The sequence below is a fragment of the Solanum verrucosum genome, unplaced genomic scaffold, assembly GCF_900185275.1.
Source record: "Solanum verrucosum unplaced genomic scaffold, falcon-dt-bn FXZP01000276.1, whole genome shotgun sequence".
In the NCBI taxonomy this organism is placed as follows: domain Eukaryota; kingdom Viridiplantae; phylum Streptophyta; class Magnoliopsida; order Solanales; family Solanaceae; genus Solanum; species Solanum verrucosum.
Window position 1 is genome coordinate 900,969 of NW_026019946.1, and position 23,595 is coordinate 924,563.

General features: G+C 31.6%; 2 protein-coding genes across 2 annotated transcripts; both read left to right on the forward strand.

Annotated features, from left to right (window-relative positions):
* The first annotated feature begins 484 nt into the window (after positions 1-484).
* Positions 485-4,380, forward strand: LOC125810276 (metal tolerance protein 9-like). Its single transcript, XM_049489785.1, has 6 exons — positions 485-692; positions 2,556-2,668; positions 2,757-3,002; positions 3,308-3,388; positions 3,538-3,768; positions 3,865-4,380. Exons 1-6 carry the CDS (start codon positions 485-487, stop codon positions 4,210-4,212), a joined length of 1,227 nt encoding a protein of 408 aa, XP_049345742.1. The 3' UTR covers positions 4,213-4,380.
* An 11,480-nt stretch (positions 4,381-15,860) lies between these two features.
* Positions 15,861-17,844, forward strand: LOC125810293 (proline-rich extensin-like protein EPR1). The gene is made up of 3 exons (XM_049489804.1): positions 15,861-15,948; positions 16,703-17,605; positions 17,693-17,844. Exons 1-3 carry the CDS (start codon positions 15,861-15,863, stop codon positions 17,722-17,724), a joined length of 1,023 nt encoding a protein of 340 aa, XP_049345761.1. The 3' UTR covers positions 17,725-17,844.
* Positions 17,845-23,595: the final 5,751 nt, after the last annotated feature.

A 23,595-nucleotide genomic window follows, 5' to 3' on the forward strand; every position in this document is an offset into this window, starting at 1 on the left:
TAGACTTGGGTCATGACACAAGTTAGAATTTTACCATTCTCATAATTAAGATCGAATCATTTTTAATCTTGTGCTACAATCATCAAGATGTTTGTCCTACCTCATCTTTGATTATGAACAATTATTTATAACTTATAATAACCGATAATTTTAATCTTTTGTATATGAGTTAAATGACTCCATACACAAAATGTTCCCATGAATTTACTAGTTTAGTTGGCAAAGACTTAAGTAGAGAGAGAAGGGGGGTGGGGGGTGGGGGGTGGGAGTGCATGTTGTAGGCCTATAGGAAGTGTGTTTTAGTTGTGGTCTTTAATTATAATTGGTCGGACGGTGGGTGAGAGGTACGGAATCCTTTGTATTCCCATTACGCCCATATTCATGCCGTATGTGTTCCTAATAAACAACTAAGTGTTCTATATGAAATAAATATAAAAAGTCTTCAACTAAGACCATAACTATAGCAACTCATCTAAATTAAATCATGTCAATCATCAGTCGTAGTAATGGTGGTAGTGGTGGTGGTGATAGTTTTAGGACGGAGTTGTTGTCTCCCGCTGCTCAATCCATTGTTGATCACTCCATGTCGTTGGGGTCGACATGGAAACTCAATACGAGTGACTTCCATCTTCCTCAACACCGCTCTTATGATCATCAATCTTTCAGTTTCCTTCGTCTACTTCGCGCTTTCAGTAATACCTCCTCACTTCCCTTTTCAAATACTACATGCATTTTGATCAATATATTTGTTACGTTACTCCATTTATATTATCCGCCTCTTTGTTTGATTGAATATGAAATTTAAAAAATTGCACACTTTGATATATATCAAAAGTACGACTGTTACAAATTTGTCAAATATGTTGTGACATGTCATTAAGAGAAGCTAAAAAAATGGAATGATTAATTATTATGACTTATGTAATATTATACCAAAAATTAGATAGTTTGACTTTTGTACTTAATCATCTCACATAAAATGCCTGCTGAGTATTCTAGTTGTTATTATATTAATGTTCTACCTGCTCTTAGTGTTGACAATTACATAAATTTATTGATGGTTGCATTTCTCAAATATTTCTTCATGTGCTCAGCAGATGTTAACTATGTAACATACTGGAAATAACTTATCGTAAATAATGACATAGATGGGCCTTTTCTCAAACAAAAATAATAGATGAACCAAACTTTTAATAGAGGACATAAATGAGCTTTTTACTCAAAGTTTGATAGCATATTTGAGCCTTTTCTCTTTTTCTTTTATGCCTTTTGCTATTTTTCTTCTTTTACATGGCACTTTTTCGCCTGATTATACCATATTTTAATTTGTATAAAAGGGGAAATGGTCAAATGACACCTAGTTAATTATTTATATACATGAAGGGGTAAATTAAATTGTTGTATTCAAATCCTTTACTTTCTTCAATTATGTACGATCATAGACAGGGGCGGATCTAAGTTGACCTTTCCGGGTGCTCGAGCACTTATTAATCTCGTATCGAACTAACTATATTTATATAGAAATTTAAAGTAATGGGATAAAATTACATAGTGAGCACTCTTGTAATAAGTAGTGAATTGATTTAGTGGTCGTAAGTGGGTGCTTTAAGGTTCATATGCACTTGTGTTTTGTCCCCTGGTTCAATCCCCTTTGGAAGCATTTCTTAAAATTTTAAAGACAAGTTCTTCTCTTCTTACTTTCTCTAGCTGCTCATTTGCAAAAATATCCTAAAAAAACTTTTATTAAAAACAAAAGCTTTTCTTTTATCCAAAATAATATTTATTATATTTCTTCGTATTAATTTTTTCCCGCTATTGTGCTTAAATATAATTGTCATTTTTACTAGTCATAAATTTATTTATTCTATTTTGTGACTGGTAGTTAATGGAGCACCCACGACCTTAAAATCCTGGATCCGCCACTAATCACAGAGTTACTTTATAGGAACAATAGTTCACTTGATAATCTGTAAGTGTGAGCTGCAAAGCAGGCAACAAAATCCATCTCTATTGGACTCAAATTTACTCTTACTTGAAATGTGCCATGACTAGATGCTCTGCTTGTTGAGGCTAATAGGTCTAAAACTTATCTTTCAACGACAACAACATACTCAATGTAATACCACAAGTAACGTCTGGGGAGGGTAGTCTGAAGGCAAACTTTACCCCTACCTTGGGAGGTAGAGAGGCTGTTCTCGAAAGATCTTTAGCTCAAGGACATGTATATCGAAGCAGTTTGTGAAAGAAAATAACTTAAGTGGAGAAGCCACGACAAACTACTAAAGATAGCATGACAGAGCATTCTAAAATAGGAACAATAACTACAACATAGTAATACTATAATCGAAGTGCAATAGGAATTGTAGAACAAGCAACTCCAAGATTAATACTACGACTGCTACTATGATATTCTTAGTTGGAATGGACCTAATTCAAGAGTATATGTGTTATAAGCTATTAAGCTACCATTAAGAATGATAGCTGATTTTCATTTTCTTTTGAAAATATAATCAATCTTGGGTGACTACTTCATGGAATCTCTTTATCGCGTACAGGGAATCAGAGAAAAGTTGTTGAATACTACAAAAAACAAGAAAGGCTGCTTGAAGGATTCAATGAGATGGACACAATTAATGAATGTGGTTATTTACCTGGAAATCTTACTGAGGTTAATCTCTTGTACATTTGCCAGAAATGACAGATACTCATCAAATTAATCATCACTATTTTTCCTATCTACCAATAATGTTTGCCAGGATGAATTGAAGAAACTGGCTAAGGGTGAAAGGATAGCGATTCATGCGTCAAACATAGCAAATATGGTTCTTTTCATTGCTAAAGTATACGCGTCTATTGACAGCAGATCACTGGCTGTAATTTCGTCAACACTGGACTCCCTATTAGATCTCTTATCTGGATTTATTTTGTGGTTCACTTCTAATGCAATGAAATCCCCGAACCAGTACCGCTATCCAATTGGAAAGAAGAGAATGCAGCCAGTGGTAAGCTTGTTAACAACACTGCAACATTCTGAGATATATGTTGGATTGTCCTGCATTGGTTTAGGGAATTATATGTAGTCTCGTTATATTGTCTTGAGCAACCGGCACCACATGATTAGCTTTTAGGGTTGAATTAGGCCTAATGTCCATTTTTCCGTGACAATTTGATAAATGCATTCCTTCTGCTTTTCATTTTCTGAATGTATATATTTTGCTTGATGCATCATTATATACATTAACATGAATCACACAGGATGTGTCTAGCATGATGGGATGTTTGAACTCATCTGCTGCACTATTTTCAGGGTCTAGTTGTGTTTGCATCCATAATGGCGACTCTAGGACTACAAATATTGTTCGAATCTGGTAGACAACTCATAACTAAGGTATGTAACTTGGTTCTAATCATCTGTATCATGATAATACATTTCGTATTATAGGACTGAGTTCTGATTTACCGCAATATTAGTTGTGGATTGTTAAATGGCGTACAACTAACATCGATTTGCTTTCTGGTTCTATGCTTCAAAATCAGTCTCATCCTGATAGGGACCCTGAGAAAGAAAAATGGATGATTGGAATTATGGTTTCTGTTACTGTGATAAAGTTTCTACTTATGATCTACTGCCGAAGATTCAAAAATGAAATTGTAAGGGCCTATGCTCAAGACCATTTCTTTGATGTAATTACCAACTCAATCGGATTAGCGACAGCAGTCTTAGCCATCCACTTCTACTGGTGGATTGATCCTACTGGAGCTATCATTGTGAGTTCATATTAACATCATATATAGCTCTTTAATTTGTGTACATTGTGGACTAAAAGCAATATGTGTTGATTAATCTTTGTTGTGTGTTTTCAGATAGCACTTTACACGATGAGCACGTGGGCAAGGACGGTGCTGGAAAACGTGTGGGCACTTATTGGAAGAACAGCTCCACCAGATTTTCTTGCAAAGTTAACATATCTAGTATGGAATCACCACGAAAGGATCAAACATATTGACACAGTTAGAGCATATACTTTTGGGACACAATATTTTGTGGAGGTTGATATAGTACTGCCAGAGGATATGTTTCTGAACCAGGCACATAATATTGGTGAAACACTACAGGAAAAGCTGGAGCAACTTGTTGAAGTTGAACGAGCTTTCGTTCATATAGACTACGACATCACTCACAAGCTAGAACACAAGACTATCATCAAATAACATCAAACTAACATAGTATTTTTGATGTGTCCTTCACCTCTATCTTCTGAGGCCTGTTTCCTCTATTGTCTCCTCTTTACTTCTTTTCTCATTTCAGCTGTTTTTATGTTTACTTTTTGTCTAAGTGTAGACCATTCAATCTGAATTGCATTTGTTATTGATGAATAATTGTGATGAAACTCCCTTCAAGAATCAAGACTAGAAAATATTACAACAATTGTAGTATTTTATTTCAGTATAGTAAATGTTACAATCTCTATGAATCCACTGATTCTTCTTTTCGGAAGTAAATAAAATAAACTCAAAGGCATTTGAGCTTGATCTTGAATCTGTATGACTACCACAATAGTAGTACAATAGGCTATAGGCTTTCACCTGTGTAGGGGCTGTAGTTTGGGTTCCAATGTAACAGAAGTACCACTATTCAGCCTGATTGAAAGAATATCAGGATTGCACTCAACAAATTCTCCCTGTTTTCTGTAAAAGAAAAACTCTACAGGATACCATTCACACAAGGGTCTTGTCATGAAGCATCTCCTACACACTTTTTTTAATTTTGAAACTTTTTGGTCACCCTTAATTTAATCACCCTGCTTTCTAGTGTTGTTCCTGAAGAGAATAGTTGACATCATTGATCTCTCATTATAACACCCCACAAATTCCAAGATAAGAGCCGAACCATTCTTCGCATGCAGATAGGTTCGGACCCGATGATTTCTAATTGTACACAGGTATTAAGGTCAATTCCTAAGTGTGGAAGGTCTATGGATGAGAAATAAGGTTAGAAGGAACCTCTAGCACTAAGTCGAGTTCGAAGATTCCCTACCGATTAAGTTTTTGTATAAGATAATGCAAGAGTCAATTTCAAACGAGAATATATCTTAGAATATGAAGAGTTATGTGTCTCATTCCCACCAAATTAATTATCTTTGAGCCTACTTTACAACGTCACTGACCGTTCATAAATTCTGAGTCCGAAGTAAAAAGTTATGATCGTTTTTGCAGATATTCTCTAGCATTATTTTGTACTCCCAGATACTACGAATCAAAATATGACTTGTGGTGTCATCAGCTGTCGTGGTTCGATTGTAACACCCCAGAAATTTTTTGAGCTAAGACTCGAACCATTCTCCGTTGTGAGTAAGATTTTACCAAGGAATGTAAAATTCTTTAAGTGTTAAGGTCACTAGATGTAGCACCTTGAGTTCCACTCAAGTCATTCCTAAGTTCTTTTAAGTTTTGGGTCAACTTCAAGATGAGTTAGGAGGCCCATAAGATATCAAATGAAAGATTTATGAGTCCTCTTTCCAACGCCACCGAGTTTACTAAATTTTAAGCTCGGATGAGGGAGATATGACCGTTTGAGTGCAGCCTCTCTAGATAGGGTCTTTCCACCCGAACTAAGGAGGGGTATTTTAATCTTTTCCTTACCCCCACTTATTCTAAACGCAAATTACACCCAACTGAGGGTCTAAACTAATTAGAATCTGTTTCATTCATCACCAAAGCATTTAGGGTTTTAGAGAGAAGATTCAAGAGGAGAAAAAGTTCAAAGTTTCAAGCGTTCGTTCAAGAAATTCAAGATTTCGCCAAGAACCTAGTTCTTTGAGGTATGTAAGCTTCCATAGTGTTGGGTTTGTTCACCCACACGCCAATCATGAGTTTCTTTTACAAATTTCATCCATAAGATTGAGTATATTGATAATCTTGTTGAGTTCTTGAGGTTTTTGTGCGTTCTTGAGGTTTTTGTGCTTCGTTCTTTGATAATGAAGTTCTTATTGAGTTCTTGAGGTGAGAGTTGCGAATGAGTGTTGTTCTTGGTAGGTTTTGATCTAAATGTGTTTAGTATATATATAAATCTAAAAGAGTTTGAGAGAAACCATTCAATTTTAGGCGAACTAGGGTCAGAAAATGAGCAAAGAAATTCATCGGGGAAGTCTAGGCAAGGGGTGGTGCGCCGCCCCACCATAGCACCAACAAAAGTGCTTTGTAGTTCAGGGGTTGGCGCCCTGCGCCACTCAGTGCGCCAAGGTCGCCTGCCCCGACCCTTTCTCTGTCGTTTTGCATGTATGAGTTCTTTCAAGGGTACCTTTACTCCCTATCGATTCTAACTACTCTAAACTACTTCTAAACATCTAGAAATAATTCATAACATTAATTAATAACCTTGAATTCATAATTCAAATTCAAGGTAGAGTTAAGAGTCAAGTCTTGAGAGTTCTTTCGAATTTTTTGAGAAAGTCCATTTGAGTTTTTTCGAAGAGTCTTCTACAATTAATAATAAATTGTTTCAAGACTCGAGTAAGTGAGTATGAGAATGAGGAGAATGTATTCATGAGTCTACATTATCATTGAGATCATTGAGTCGAGTCGTTCATGCCCATAAACTCCACATGAACTCCATAAGTTGAGTATATTTGAGAGGAGTAGTATCTTCAAGTTCTAAGTCTTGAGTAGTGAGTTTCTAATCCTTTTGAGATTATAATCCTAATCATGGGACTACTACATGTTACCCATGAAGGTCCTTGAGTTGAGGTGTTCATGCCCATAATTTCGCATGAACCCTATGAATCGAGCAATCTTGTGATGAGAAGTATCATTGAGTCCTTGAGTTGAGTAGTTCATGCCCATAAATTTCGCATGAACCCTCTGAGTCGAGCATTATTTTAGATGAGTATTATCATTGATTCCTTGAGTTATGAAGTTGTTGAGTTTCGAGTATTGAGTTCTTTGTATGGTTATTGACAACCTTGAATTGAGTCGTTCACGTCCATAATTAATCGGCATGAACCCTATTTTGAGAAGTCTTTTACAATTATTTATAATTTTTTTAAGACTTGATCATTTGAGTTTGAGGAAGAGTAGAGTTGAGTTCATTTTCTTCAAAATGATATATGGGAACTAAGTATTCTCAAGAGTAAATGTTTTTACATTTAAGATGAGAGGAAACACCGATTTCCAAAAGAGTTCATGAACAGTTGAGTACTATCTCTTTTAAGAGAAATATTTTGAGTAATAATCTCAAAGTTAAGGAAGAGGAAATGTTTTCTTAAAAACATATGAGCTAAGTTATATTTTGGGAGTAGTATTGAGCACCGATATGGGGGAGAGTTCTAACAACTCATTGCCCCCATAAACCATGTAGTCAACGTGGGTAGAAAGGGTCGTACTTTTTAGATGATTCCTTATTGCTTTTTAGCATAGACTACTGGATCCACTTAGTGAGTAGGTTCTATACCCTGGCAAAGTATAGGACAGTTCTGGCAGCGTGGGCTAGATGTTGTATCATCACATGGCTCATAGTGATGGTTGTCGGTTAGAGAATCTCCCACCGAGTTGTTTTGTATTTTTATATGCAAATGAGTTATTATTGTATTTTTCAATACATTGAGTTGCTATCTGTTGTTTTAAAAGCTTTTCTTTATAATGCATCTTTACTACTGTTTTATATTGAATAGAGTTGAATCTCTTAATAATGAGTTGAGCCCTATTTCTCTGAGTTGAGTTTTACTATGTTTCACAGATTTGAGTATCTTATTGTTGATTTGAGCCCTATTTCTTTGAGTTGAACTATGTTTCACAGATATGAGTATCTTATTGTTGAGTTGAGCCTTATTTCTCTTAGTTGAGTGGAACTATGTTTCATAGAGTTGAGTATCATATTGTTGAGTTGAGCCCTATTTCTCTGAGTTTAGTTGAACTATGTTTCCGAGTTGAGTCTCTTATTATTGAGTTGAGCCCTATTTTTCTTTGAGTTGAGATGAACTATGTTTCTTTTAGTTGAGTTGAGGTGAGTGAGTTGAGAAGAGGTAAGTATGTTTCTTTTTCACCAATTCAAGCTTATGTTTATGCTTTAGAATTCTCCTTACATGCTCGTACATTTCATATACTGATGTCATTTGGGATGCATCGTTTCATGATGCAGATACATGTAGCTAGGGTCATCAACATGCGCTTCGTTGATACCACTTGCAGTTCGAGCTAGCAATGGTGAGCGTCCTAGCTTCTGGAGGGTTCCATTTACTTTTCAGTTTTGTCAGGATGTCGTGGGTCTTGTCCCGACTTCCATCTTTGTTATTTAGAGGCTTCATAGATAGACAACAAAGTTTGAGAAGTACTTTGTTTCATTTATTTTGTTAAATGTTTTAAAGATTTGAGTTGCCTATGTTAACTCCTTAGAGTTAGTTGATTTTGAAAATAGACATTTAACACATTGATCCCAATTCTCGCAGGCCACGAAATAAAAAAGGAAATGATTTGTGCAGAAGACATCAAGATGGAAAAATATAATTGATTGATCATCACAGAAACTGATAGAAAGGAAAACCTCAATCTAAGGAATTAGAATATCCTTACAGATGGCTTAAATCCAGCAACCAACTCAATCAAGGCACACCTTGATTGACAAGACGAAATCAAGCAGATTATCAAATCAAATCCTCAAACAGAATCAAGTTATCAAGAAAGGGAAGAATCGTGAGTCAAACCAAGGATTAAAAGTCTGTTGATCATACAAGGAAAGGATTGAGCCAACCAAGAAGAGTAGAGAAAGTGATTTACCATGCACATATCTAATATGGACATGGATCAGCAAAATCGCCGCAATCAAGGAATCTCGCAATCATCCTTGATTGAGATAAATCCCTTGGGTTTTTCCTTACAAGAGCACGGGTCGATGACAATATAATCTACCCCAGACTTTAGTGTGAAGTGTGCAACTTCACTTGAGCTTATCAAACAACTTTCTTTTATCTTTCATAAAGCTTTGTAAACACGTGAGTGATACAATTGAAAAGAAAAGAAAAAGAAAGAATATGAGTGTAGGTTTACAAGTAGAGGCAACGTCAAGATAGAAATTTGATTTGCATATCAGACAGGATCAAGTCACAAGAAAAGTTGTAACACCAAGCTCACTTCAAAGCTTTTAAGGAAACCCTTGAAACCCAAGGGGACTGGACTAGGCACCACATTGGTGATCCGAACCAGTATAAAAATCTCTGTGTCATTTACTTACTGCAGATTATTATTACTGTTTAACTCTGTACTAACTTGCAGGTGAGTCGACTGGCTATCACAGGAAGTCGACTGAAGGAATTTTAATTCACCCCCCCCCCCTTTTTACTTTCAGCTTATTTCTGGCTAGTTGAATATTCTATTATATTTAGAGTTAATCGTTTGAGTTAAACCTTTGTATTTGAATTCAATGAATTTTATTCAATTTTAAGCTTTGTATGCGTGAGTTAGTCTTTCGCTTGTAGTCAGCCAGAATAAGGATTCGCTTAGGGACCAACAATAATTCTCGAGTGCCGGCCATGTCCAGAGTGTAGACTCGGATCGTGACATCGATAGTACATCATGTACTTTAACCCATGAAAATATTTAGAGAGTCCCAAATCCACCCAGGCAACTACGGGTAAAACCACGACTTGTGGTATCAAAGTACTAGTCGTATAGTGACCCTAGTCATTGTTTTCAGACTTTTCAAATGTGTTTCTAAGGGGTTTTTCATCTTAACCCTATTATCCAATGCCACTAAGTTTTGACTTTCAAAAAGCATAAATATCATATCCTAAGTCAATTCTCTCATTCTTTCTCTCTAACCCAAGTCAAGAGCAAGTTTAATTATTTAAAACAAGTCAAGCACATATGGTTTTGGTCAAACAAGTCCATTAAGAGTTTTTCCTTCCAGTTTATTGTCTTCTACAAGTATGTAAGGCTATCATCTAGTTCGTTATTATGCCCTACATCTACAATTTCAGTTAGTAAGATCAAAACTAGAATTTTTACCTTGAAAGTTTATGATTTCAAATTCCCTCTAATTCGAACTTCTTATTATTAAATTCTTATCATTGAAATTGCTATCATATTCATTGATGATTCTTCATGAGTGATGATTCATGTTTATTCTTTCACATGGACCCTTTTTAGCTAAAATTATTTAAAAACCTAGTCATAGTACATCATATGATCGATGCATTGTTTTTATAAGTATAGTATATTTTCATGAAATTTAATTATATTTATTTCGCAGATTATATTCTTAAAAAGGTTTAGAGCCCGTTTGGATTGGCTTAAAAATAGTAGCTTTTAAATCAAAAATAAAAAGTTAAACTGAAATGACTTTTAAGTCAAAAAATAAAAAGTAGGGGGAGACCTACTTTTGGTTTCTGACTTCTTTTAAGTCATTTTTTACCTTGCCAAACACTTCGTAACTTATTTTAAGTCATTTTTGACTTATTTTAAATTATTTTTATATTTGTCAAACACTTCCAGAAGTCAAAAACTGACTTAAAAGTAGGTTTGACCAACTTTTAAGCCAATCCAAACACCCTCTTAGTCACTTGCAAGATTCCTTACAGAAGTATACAATTATTTGTTGAAAACATAGATATGATTTTCAAAGAAAATGATTTTTACCATCAAAACTCAAAATATCAGTATATTTTAGATAGTAATTTTGAGCATAGACTCACCAGTAGTACTACAAGTTTACTAATTTTGATACTTGATTCAGATAGAGAAATAATTTATACAATTAAGAGTATATTAGTATATACAGATTATTTTGGGAGAATTATTAATTTAGCTCCGAGAGGATGTGAGTTCAGAAAATTTAAATCTCATAACTATGTGCCATCGTGGGATTTGAGCACACCACTATTCGGTTGCTCTTTTAAGCCCAAAAGGCTTAATAGTATCTATATCATACATACATATATGTATTCTGGTAAGGTATAGGGCAACTCTCCCAATTGAGATTATTATAAGTTGGACATCATGAGCTCACATGGTGTTGTCAAATGTAAGAAACTCCCACTTAAAGATTATTTCTCTATATTTTTAGAATTTGAACTGATGTAATTACTTATGCATTTATAGATATGATGATTTCTCATACTTACAGTATTAGACATGTTTTCAGTTTAAATTGTAGAAACAATTTTATATTATTAGAAGATGAAAGTATTTTAAAGTAACTTGCATACTATTTTACATTTTTCTCTTCTCAATCTCAGATATTCAAATATCTTGTTTCAATAAATCAGTTTTAGAGTCTGTTTGAATTGACTTATTTTAGGTGTTTTTAAGCTAAAATGAATTTTAAGCACTTTTGTAGACTTTTGTTAAAATAACATGGATTTTGACTTATATACCAAAAGTAATAAGTCAATCCAAACGGCCTCTTAGAACATGCCCCAACTTTTCAGTAGAATAATCTTATTTTAATTATTCAGTTGACTTTAATTCAATCTATCTTCAGAGTTTTTCGTTCAGGTTGGTATGTTCAATTTTATCCAATTATTTTATTTAACTATATTACATATCGTACATTTCATGTATAGACATCATTCGATGTTCATATTTAGATTAGGTATATTAAGGTAATTAGGATCAGCAACACACACATCACAAGGATCTTATTTTCATCCAGTTTTGGTGAGACCTTCTTGCTTTTGAAAGACTTCAGTTTATCTAGGGTATTATTAGTTATTAGATGTTGTTTGTAGAGTATATATTCAGGTAGCCTGGTGCCACAATTTGATATCAAATCATGATGACGTCTACCATTAACCCCAGTAGGCCAGTCAAAACCCAACAACAAGTTGATAAACTAAAACGAATATAACTATGCGGAAGTCAAATAGACATAGTATAGGGCCATAGCATAGACATATACATAACGATAGCCCAAAAGTAACCAAGAAAAGTGAAGTATTCCTAAGTATGCCCCTATAGCTCTAAGAATGTGAGACAATACTAGACACTTGATTTTGTACAAGTAAGACCGGTGAACCTAGAGCTCTAATACCATACTATCTAAAACAAAAACTGTACGTCAATACGGGACTAACAATACCCATACCGATCGATGTCATAAAAATTTGAACAGAAAATCAGGTCAAAATTTGACCTACAATGAAACGAAAATTAACTCCATCATTATATATTCCCCTCGAGGAGAGGATCACATGCCCAAAAAATATCCCATGTATCGTTAAATTTGAAAAGAGAAATGGAATAGTTTTTAGGTAATTGTAGTATCTTTTTTTACGTGGCTACCTATTTTGTTGTCTCATTTATATCATGCCAATTAACATGAAACCATATTATTATTTCTATTTTTCATTTCCTTTCACTATTTTTATTCACTTATATTTAATATTCGTAAGTCTACCAAACTTGCATTATGCAAAATCTATTGTTGTCTATTTACAAAAAAAAATCTAAGAGAATTTTGGTGTCTTCTTCCAATTTCATGAAGCATGACAATAAATCAACATTATTTCAATATATCGTTATATACCAGCTTATCAAATTCAACACAATATTATTTCGATATAATTATCAATTAGTCAGGTTTTATTGTTCTAATTTTATATTATATTTTTTCATTAAAAAATTGCATTGTTTACATTCTTAATTTATAAGGTCTGAGTACATTCTACCCTCCAAATCTCACTTATAGGATTACACTGAGTATGCTATTGTTTTTCAATTTATATATGTCAACTACAAAAGATAAATAAAAAAATGAATAAAGGCATCTCTATAAAATTTGACTTTAGGCATTCAATCTTGTTGAGACGGTAAGACTCCATACAATAGACGCTTATGATCTGATCCTTTTTCAAACTTTGCACATAGTAAAAGTTTAATGCACCGAATTGTCCTAAGAAAGATGAGTTTTATTATTTTCTTGATTGATCCATTATTTCAGTTTAGATCACAAGTTTAGTGCTCTTTTAATGATTACTACCACTATGTCTTTTCCTGTGTGGGTAGCTTCTGATATTCATGCAAGGAATATGATATTGCCTTTTCCCCCTTTTGGGTTTGGCCAGGGAGTGGGTATTTGCTTTGTGATCTATATAATTTTGAGATGTAAAAAGATAATAGGGAGAGCTGTTGAGTAGAAAGCAAGCAAAAGAAAAGACCAACTTTGGGTTTTCTTTTGGGATGTCAAGGCAAGCATATATCCCAAATCAATTTTGGCAATTGTGTATATGCACCTTCAACATGATGCTGTCCTAAAAACACCCTGACACAGAGAAGTAGTAGTAAACTATGAATCTATCTATTAATATTATAGTAAAAGCTAGAATTTTTTAAGGAGTCAGTAGGATGTATTATAAAAAATAATATATATATATATATATATTAGTTGTACATTGTATTCAGTATCATAGAGTGTATAATTAACACATAGTAAATCATAGTGTTAACAATATAAGGATTATTAACATATGGATAAACGTAGTTGAAGACAAAATTGTCCTTAATACACCAAATCAACCAATTGATAAGAAATAATTTTACCATAACTAATCCCAACATTAATAACACTATTTATTCAGTACTATTTGTTATACTCTATCAAACGCCCCTACCAAAAATGTTAAATTACAGTAATGGTCTTCTCATCTTAAAAATTTAATTTCTTGGCTTATTGGAAGTAAAAAATAGACGTGCGTATGAATCCCAACAAACACATCATGCTTAATTTTTATACACTCTATCAAATGTGCGCCTTCATTTAGAGTCACACCTATATATTCATTCACAAAATAAAAAAATAAATAAAAAGATGAGTTGAGTAGAAAGCAAGCAAAAATAAAGTCACACTTTAGGCCTTCTTTTGGGATGTCAAGGCAAGCATCAATGCCTTAAAAGGTTGTGAAATTGAGTAATTAGTTTCTCCTTGAATAATAAGTTGCAACCTCTTGCCTTGAGAAGATCATCATCTCTATTCTCTCCCAGTAGCCAAGTAAGCCACTCTAATTAATTTGCATAAAAATGATAATATTTGTGTTGAAGTGACTTAGATTATGGTCTGTTTATTGCCTTTTTCTTATTGTTGAAATCTTCAAATTAGCTTAAACATATGACTTTTTTATGTTGATGCTATGTATATTTTGTTATACAATGACATAATTAAATAGTAATCACTTATGTCTAAGAAAATAACACAAGTAGACGTACTCTACTATTTAGATAACTATTACATGGTTGTAGACTCTATGTTATGTTAAACCTTAAACTTAGAAGTTTAAATTATCTAAATATTCTTTTTACTAATTTAAATAATTTATTTCATTTTTGATGGGGTTATTCCAAGAAACCTTCTCATTAATGAGTCAATAATAAAAGGAGATAAAGAGAAATGATTTTTTAAAATGTGAAGCGTCCATTTGATAGACCTATAGTCAGAGATATTTTTATTTGTGAAATCGAAAGAGGTATGAAATCATATTTATCATATTCTCTGTTTCAATTCACTTTGATATGCTTTTGGATTACGATAATAATAGAATATTGACCTAAAAATAAAAGAAATATATTTTAGAGGATGTGAGCCATAAAAAAATGATTAATTACACTAAAAAGTTCCTAGAATATAACTCAATTTTCGATACAGTTCTTGTATTCTTAAGACCAAAACACTTACACCCCGTAATATGAAAAAACTACACTTAATATTATGATATAAATATTTTTTAAATATGCATCTTTGGAAAGTCTCAAATAGAAACTAAACACAAATTGTTTAATAAGATGACTAGAATATTACACATTTTGCAAACTATTTTTATCTTTTAGAACTCTTAAATAAAATGTTGTCATCTAATTTAATTTTCTAAAATTATTTAAATCGCTTAGATAATGAATTTTTTTTTTATAAAAAAAGTTTCATCTAAAGAAGAAAATTAAGATAATTTTGAACCAAAGGTCAAATAAACAAACAAAAATAAAAATAACAATTTCATATATACAAATAGCTTACATGTTTAAAATGCTAAATAGTTATTGCTACTAGTTGGTATATCACTACCTTAGCACTTACTAATTGAAATGGACGAAAGAAACAAATACTAGAAATATAATTTATACGGAAGAATTTGTTAGTATTACACAAAAATTATTTTTAGCGGCAATTACTTAATGACAATAGCTTAATTGTCGCTAAATATTTTTTTTTAAAGACAATTAACACTCTTCGTAAATATTTCTAAAGTCTATAGCGACATGAAATTCAATGAAAATCAACTAATGTCGGTAAGATTTTAACACTCTTTATTAATGTACATATTATTACCGCTAAAAATTATTTTTATGATATTACATGTTTCTACTTCATAAATTAAAGTAAAAAGTAAAAGAATCATATATCTAATTAATTTGCCTATTATTCATCTTCGTAAGTTCAGACTATACTAATTAGCTTGACACCATCAATCAAATCACCATATGATAGATCACTTTGATCATTCACAAAATAAATTGTATTTTTTTTCTTAATTTAGTGTATAATTATTTTTAAATTTTTAGATTAATAATATTAACAGTGACTTACAAATTATTTACTGTGTGACTTGACATACACACATGTGGAGAAACTAATTAACAAAAAAATAATGAAGAAATAATACACTGATTAGAATAATGATCACATTGCACTTTCCTCATATATTGTTTGTGCATTTCTTCAAGCACACATAACCCCCAAGGAAATCAAAGAATCTAATCTTTCAGACTAATTAGTAGTATATATTACTTTCTCCGTTCACTTTTACTTATCACGTTTGAATCTGATACGCTCCTTAAAAAAATAACGATTAATATATTTATTTTCTCCAGCGGAAATATTCATGAAAATATCAGTTCATTGTCACTCCAATATGCTATACGTTTTAAGCCTTCTTTTGTGTCTTGGAGCTTTCTTCATCATATATACTGGTATGTACATTCTACTCTTTACCAACAAAGTCAATTACTCCTTCAGCGAAAGTGTTTGATTGGGTATGAAATTTAAGAAAAATAGACAAATTAACCTTAACAATTATTTGTATCATCACATTTGAAAAAAAAAAACATTTATTTTACATTTGTATAGTATAATCCTCTCTGTATAGCGGAAAAAGTTGTTCACATTCCGTATATATACGCACTAAAATAATGAATATAAGATATATATCTTTTGCATATTTTTTTATAATTAACATGATATAACAAAGATGTAATGAGTTATATACAGTTGACTTGTAAAATTTGCTACACTAGTAATAATAAATTAGATGAACAAAAACCTCTTTTACTTTGTAAATAGATTTATCTATAATTACTTTATAAGTCATATGATTATGCAAGTTAGTACTATATTTTATCATCAATGCATAAAATTTAAAATCATCAGTAATATGTATTCTCACATTAATTATATCACTTGACACAATATATTGTGTAGACTTACAAAGACTGATAACATTTATGGTCTTCAACTTTAGACATGCATAAATAGAAACGTAAACTTATATAAAGTTGAACAAATAGACACACATGTCCTACTCCTACATGACAATTCGTGTGAGACGCCACGTAGGACACTTGTCTACTTATTCATCTTATCTTATACAAGTTTAAATATCTATCCCAGCTTAGTGCTTCTATATGATACTTACTCTATTATTTTGCACTTGTACATGTGAAACAGATGCTATAAAATTAAGTGGAATGTCACAAAGTTCACAAGAAATTATCAAAATCAATGGTTTGAAACATTTTGACATGTATTTACCTATGGCTGGTTCATCCTATGGTGTTGGTTCTCCCTTCAATTTACCACCTTATGATTCTCTTCCTCCAATACCAAATACCCCAACAACACCTTATTGTGTCAATCCACCACCAGCCAATGGAAATTCTGGCCCAATTATAAACCAACCTCCAAGCCCATCATATGGCCCAATTATAAACCAACCTCCAAGCCCATCATATGGCCCAATTATAAACCAACCTACAAGCCCATCATATGGCCCAATTATAAACCAGCCTTCAAGCCCATCATCTGGCCCAATTATAATCCCAAGCCCACCACCCCAATTTCTTCCTCCCATAATAATTCCCAACACACCCCAATATGTTTCACCTAATCCTCCCACAAATGTTCCTAGCCCAACACAACCTATTTTTAGTCCACCTTATTATTATGAACCTAGTCCACCAAGGTATGTCCCAATTAATCCACCAAGTTATAATGTCCCAATTAATCCACCAAGTTATAATGTCCCAATTATCCCACCAACAGGGTATTTCCTACCGCCGGTGGTGTATCCACCACCGGCAGTGCCTCCTCCACCACACATCGCAGATGCTATTGCTCTATGGTGTGTGGCGAAGCCGTCAGTACCGGATCCAATAATACAAGAAGCTATGAATTATGCTTGTGCATCTGGAGCAGATTGTGATCAACTTCGGCCCAATGGGTCATGTTATCAACCTGATACTTTATTTGCACATGCATCTTATGCATTTAATAGCTATTGGCAAAGAACTAAAATGGCTGGTGGCACTTGTGACTTTGGAGGGACAGCTATACTTGTCACCGTTGATCCTAGTAAGACCTCATTTGTTTTCATTAAGATTAACACGTCTAAATCTGAATGCACATCTGAATGCAATCGTTTTCTCTTAACTTGAACAGGTTTCGATGGATGCCAATTCATCTACTATTGATCAATAGATGAAATGAAGACTAAATTAGGTTTTTGATCCATTTTTCTTGCATGGAAAAGTTCAAGATAAATAAGATTGAAGTTTTGTAATTTTGAACAAAATATTTAGGTGGATGCATGTATGTTTTGGACTACTTCGACGCTTCTCTTCCATAAAGGAACATGTCATTTCCTGAATTATAAATGTAAATGGAAAATATCATTTGGATTTGACATTATCCTGAATTTTATTATATTAAAATGTGAGACTCCTAACTTAAAAGTTTAATTATCAAACTATCCTTTTAATTTGATCTAAACGTCTATAATTTAAAAAAAAATAAAAAAAATAATGCGCCTGAAAGAGTAGCCCATCGTAGTCAAGTCCATCGCTGCATACACTATAACAAAAACAGTTTTTTGCTGCAATAAATATGCATATTAACTAGAGTTGTATAAAAAGGTTAGCCCATCCCCAGCGGCCCAAGCCTCATGGGTCAAGAAATTTTATGGGCTGGGGCGGACCGGCCCTTCATTTGGAAGAGCCTGAAAATGTCCTACCCAACCCAACCCTAGAAGGGTTGCAGGCCGGGGTGGGCTAGCCCATCTTTTTTTCTTTTCAAACTTAAAATTTTGTAACATCAAGAAAATGAGAAGATTTTCAAATCAAATATGGCAGATAGTGGTGTTGTTTCAATAACACTACCAAAAAATCGAGTGTGATTAGCATGTATCTAGGATACTAAATACGCGAGATACATGTATCTGGTGTGATGTATCCCAGATATGTAAGTGAGATAAGAGAGTGGCGAGCGAGATGAGAGGGAGGCGAGAGCGTGGGATTTTTCTATGTATCCTAGATACACGCAAATCCACATGGATAGTGTATCCAAAATAAATTACACCTAATTTTGAACTCATATATCCCGAGATGCATGTATCTGGATACACCAAAATCTGATCAAATTCATAATATTGCAACATAGCGTGCATCTAAGTAATTAGCTCATACACTAGTAAAATTTCTGTAAGTTACCCTTAAATAAATAATTTTGGCCCATGGGCCAACCCCGGCCCGATCCTGATCAAGCCTCAAGAGCTAAGGGCTTATATGAGTCGGGCTTATAAGCCCTAGTTTTAAATGGGCTTGAAAAATCATATCCCAACCCGACTCCAATAACGGATTGGGTTGGGCCGACCCCATGGACTAAGCCAATTTGATGGTTCTAATATTAACAAAAAGTGTTTAAGTCTTTACCAACATTAAATTCAGTATATTGACTGTTAGTCAAAAGGCATAACCATAAATATTTTTAGCAAAATACACGAATGAAGAGTATATTTATACCTTTTCGATAGTCCAAAAATATTTTAAACCATTTTCCATATATATAATACTAGTTAACTCTTTACAACAAATCAATTAAATAGTTCAAACATTTGTATTCATGATATAAATATGATTCAAGATCAATTTGGGAGGCAATATATATTTATTCATTGGAATGGATGTAAGTAATATATGGTTAAGAACCTTGAACCTCTCAACCTAAGAAGAGTCATATAGAGAAAAAAAAAAAGGTAAGTAGGGAGCTCGAGCTTTCTAAAATTCCAAACATATAAAGAAAGGTAAGAGGGGTAGGGGGTGGGGCGGAGAAGGAAGAATATATTCATTTTTTGGGAATAAATTCCTTCAAGGAGTATAAAGATGCTTGAAATCTAAGCAAACATATTGCACCCGGAAAGTTTGTCTAAATCCAATCCCTTTATCCTCGAATTTCTTACTATTATTTTAATTATCATTCATTCTTCTTTATTACTATACTATATATTATAAAATATATAATTTATGTTTTCCAGACAGACTATAAGCAAGCACTAAAAGTTGAGTTTTAACTTTTGAGTGCTTTTGATATATATAATACACATGTATTTAAATATGAATCCCCCCCCCCCCCCCCCCGTCCCAAACCCAATTTAAAATAAAAAACAAGAATAATACAGTTGATTCATGAAACAAAATAAAATGAAAGTGTAAAGAATCCATATCCCCCTTTTCCTTTTTATTATTTAAATATATTTTCCTCATTTATTAATTTAAAAGATTGTAAATAATGAATATTAACATTCATTTTAGGTATTAGTAATAACAATTATGAGTAATTTATTTGGAGAAAAAGAAATTTAATTTGAAGAATAGAATCTTTCAATTGATTGTGAAAGAAGAAAGCATATATTCGTTTGGGAGGTGGGGTTGAATAGATGAGACCTTCTTCTTTAGATATTTTATAGTTACTTATTTGCATGGCCACGAGGAATACAAAGTGAAAGTGGTAGAGATAAAAAGATATCAAATTATTTAATTTTCATTCTTATTTATTTGGTTACTTTTTTTTTTTTAACTATAGTTAGAGATATTATATAGTTATTTATCAAGTAGAAATATATTTGGTTAATTAATAGTTACAAACTTACTATGAGACTTGAACTTATGCACGGTTGAAAAATTACTATTTTGATCTCTCTGACAAATATTCATTTGCTATTTTCATAGATTTTTTGATGGAATATGTGAGAAAAAAATAAAGTTATTTTTTATACGAAATCTTAGAGAATCTTTTTCCATCATGCATTTTTTCATATATAAGCTGATTTGATGAGAAATGAATGGAAAAATCATATTTTATCGGATAAATTTTTTACTAGTTTACTGTTAGAAAAACACTTTATTTCTAAGAGTGATTAATTACATGACCATATTGAAAATATGTGATTGCATAATCTAGCGCTAGCTAATCTATAAAATTTACAACTATATGGATAATTAATTAAGTTTGTCTTTCACGGGTTAATTATTACTAATTTCCTTGTTTGGAATCCAAGCAAAATTTATCAACTCAAGAATCTTTGGGGCATGAAATTGGAGTACTAGTATACATAATTACTCTTTTTTATTATTATTTTTCATCCGGTGTTCGGAGCTTGTAAGGCCCCTATTCGATGGTAGTGTTTCCAACAGAATTTTTTTTGAACCCAAACTCAAATTCGAGACCTCTGATTAAGGGTGAAACAATTTCATCACTATATCACAAACTTACGTTGATACTAGTATATATAACTAATTTCAACTTTATTGGGCTAGAAATAAGTGGTGTATGTATAGGTAAAAAATAGATTATAGGTAGAGTAGATGTATATATATATATATATATATATATATATATATATATATATATATGTAAAGTACTAAAGAAGTTATTAAATAAATGTTCAATGATTAAAAGTGCATGGGAAGTAAGTAGTTATATTAGTTTTGTTTTGAATAAACATGCATGCAAAAGCTAGCTAGGGTAATAAATAGAGTTAAAAGGGGAATTGAGTCGACAATCTTCTATTCCACAAAAGCTTATGAGAGTGTAGAGTTTTGAAACTCCCAAGAAAAGCATTACTACTACAACTTATAAATAAATAAAATAAAATAAAAACCTAACAAAGAAAGAAGTTTGAGGCTAGAAAGAAAAGCTGCACAGTCTGTAACTGCTTTAGAATTTCTGTTGGTTAGCCACCTTAATTACCAATGAATCCAAGCACCAATCCTTGCAATCGACATTTGATGTAAAATTTGATATTTGTGATCTAAATATGACTATAGGTCATTTCATTAAGTATAAAAATGAAATTTAAAAATTACTTTTTTTAATTATGGACAGATAACATTTTTATTGAAATCATATAAATTGAGACAAAGAAAATAGTTAATATGCGCTATATAAATAAGAATACTAAATAAATAACGCTTTGATTGATGATTTTAGTGAAATATTATACGCAATAATTAACATGTTACAAAAATTATATTATGTTAATAGTGTAAATAATCTTTACACCATTATTCATATAAATAATGTAAACCAATGTTTAAAAAAAGGAAATTACGCGGTTAAACAAACATATACTAGTTAATTAGTTATTATAGCTATATGATTTTCATTAATTACCACTCGCCATCAATATTCAGTTATAATTACGTCACCCACTTTTTCAGTTTGTATAAGTGTGTACGTTTGTATAATATAATTTGTATAACTGTTTAAAGTTCAGATGTTTTTGTTTCTATAAATTCATTTTTTCGAATTTATACAAAAATAAATACAAATGAATTGATACTAACCAGTTTATACAAATACGAACGAACTTTTGTATAATGTAATTTGTATAACTGTTTAAAGTTCAGAAAATAAATACAAATCAATTGATACTAATCAGTTTATACAAATACAAACAAAAATAGCTCAATTATACAAGCATACCTGCGAATTATACAAATAAGATCGCCCATAACAGCTTAAATTATAACTACAACCTGTAAATATATAAACTATAATTAATGAGCCTAATTAATTTTATTATAGTGGTTATTTGAGAAATTTCCTCTTAAAAAAAATCCGAAGAGCAAAAGGGTATGTTTTGGCTATTTGGGGGGTAAACCGCTAAATTCGTTTTTACTAAGAATTAAAAAATGAATTTTAAAAACATATCGATATGGTACAAAATTCAGAACAGAAGATTCTAAAAAAATAACTTTGAAGTGTAAATATACTAGCATATGTACATTGCAATATAAATAAATTTTAGTTGTTTATACATAATATAATAATAAAATACAAAAAAGAAAAAGTTTGAAATAAAATATTTTAGCGTACGTGTTTAGGATGACAGTGCTAAGTATGTGCAATTGTATTACTTTGATATTAAGAAAATAAATTAGACTTTTAAGTTATAATCTTAAATTTAAGATTGTGTATAATGTATCAATTTTTTTTTGAATTTTATGATGGGAAATATATATGTTAGGCAAAATGTTGAAATTGAAAATCACTAAGAGTTTATTCGGAAAGTTATCTGACAATTGAAATTGATATAAGACATAGTAATTACACAACTATGATAACATGTTTATTTGTTATAATATAATTATATTGTAATTATAAGCGTATTTTTTTTAATTGCACAAGTATAAACATATGCCTTTATACATAATATTAAATTAGATATCTATGATACATATTATTTCTTGAAAATTACCAATAAATTAAAATTAACATATATTTGTAATTAATATTGTAAAAAATCATTGATATATTTTTTTCAATTAATAATATTTAATTTAACTAATTATAAAAGCTAAAAGTACACATTTTGTTGGACTACATGTTCGGAAAACAGAAGATTAATAAAATCATTCAAATGTATGACAAAAAGAATATTTTATTAATTCTAACTAAAAAAATTCAAATGTATGACAAAAAGAATATTTTATCAATTCTAACTAAAAAAAATGAATGATATGAAAAAAAAAAGAGTCAAATTATTAAAGCAAATAAATCATAAATTCAAAATTTAAATGACCAAGGTCACTCCTATTTATATTTGTGTAGAGTTGGTCATCCAAAAAAAGAAATATTTATATAGGGATAATCAATTTAGATTCAAAATATTCCACACAATTATATTATCTACCACAAATATCTTTTCCTAAATATCTAAAAAAAAAATTAGTACAAATATCAAAGGAACTATGCCATAACTTTCTAAATTCCTTTTAATATCTATGATATTTATTCTTTCTTTCTTAAAAAAAAAAAACACTTTTAGATATATTTCACAGTATAAGATAGGTAACCCTTGGTAAAATCGAATTCAAAGTCACTGCGGTTAATTTAACTTTATCTTCTTAAAAGTTACTTTGGTTCCAAAATCATTTTACCTCAAATATTTATTTTTTCTCTAATAATTTACGTGACACTTTTTTTAGTCAATTTTAAAAGAATTAATAATGTCATTTTTCTTTTGATTAGAAAGAATTTAATTCTAAAATTCATGTTTTACTCAT

What these genes read in the sequence shown, in the direction of transcription:
- LOC125810293 (XM_049489804.1), top strand. Translation starts at nt 15,861, where the DNA reads ATGAAAATATCAGTTCATTGTCACTCCAATATGCTATACGTTTTAAGC. An exon ending in TTTCTTCATCATATATACTG is followed by an intron (nt 15,949 to 16,702) that starts GTATGTACATTC and finishes CATGTGAAACAG; the next exon opens with ATGCTATAAAATTAAGTGGA. An exon ending in ACTTGTCACCGTTGATCCTA is followed by an intron (nt 17,606 to 17,692) that starts GTAAGACCTCAT and finishes TAACTTGAACAG; the next exon opens with GTTTCGATGGATGCCAATTC.
- LOC125810276 (XM_049489785.1), top strand. Translation starts at nt 485, where the DNA reads ATGTCAATCATCAGTCGTAGTAATGGTGGTAGTGGTGGTGGTGATAGT. An exon ending in TACCTGGAAATCTTACTGAG is followed by an intron (nt 2,669 to 2,756) that starts GTTAATCTCTTG and finishes AATGTTTGCCAG; the next exon opens with GATGAATTGAAGAAACTGGC. An exon ending in AGAAGAGAATGCAGCCAGTG is followed by an intron (nt 3,003 to 3,307) that starts GTAAGCTTGTTA and finishes CACTATTTTCAG; the next exon opens with GGTCTAGTTGTGTTTGCATC.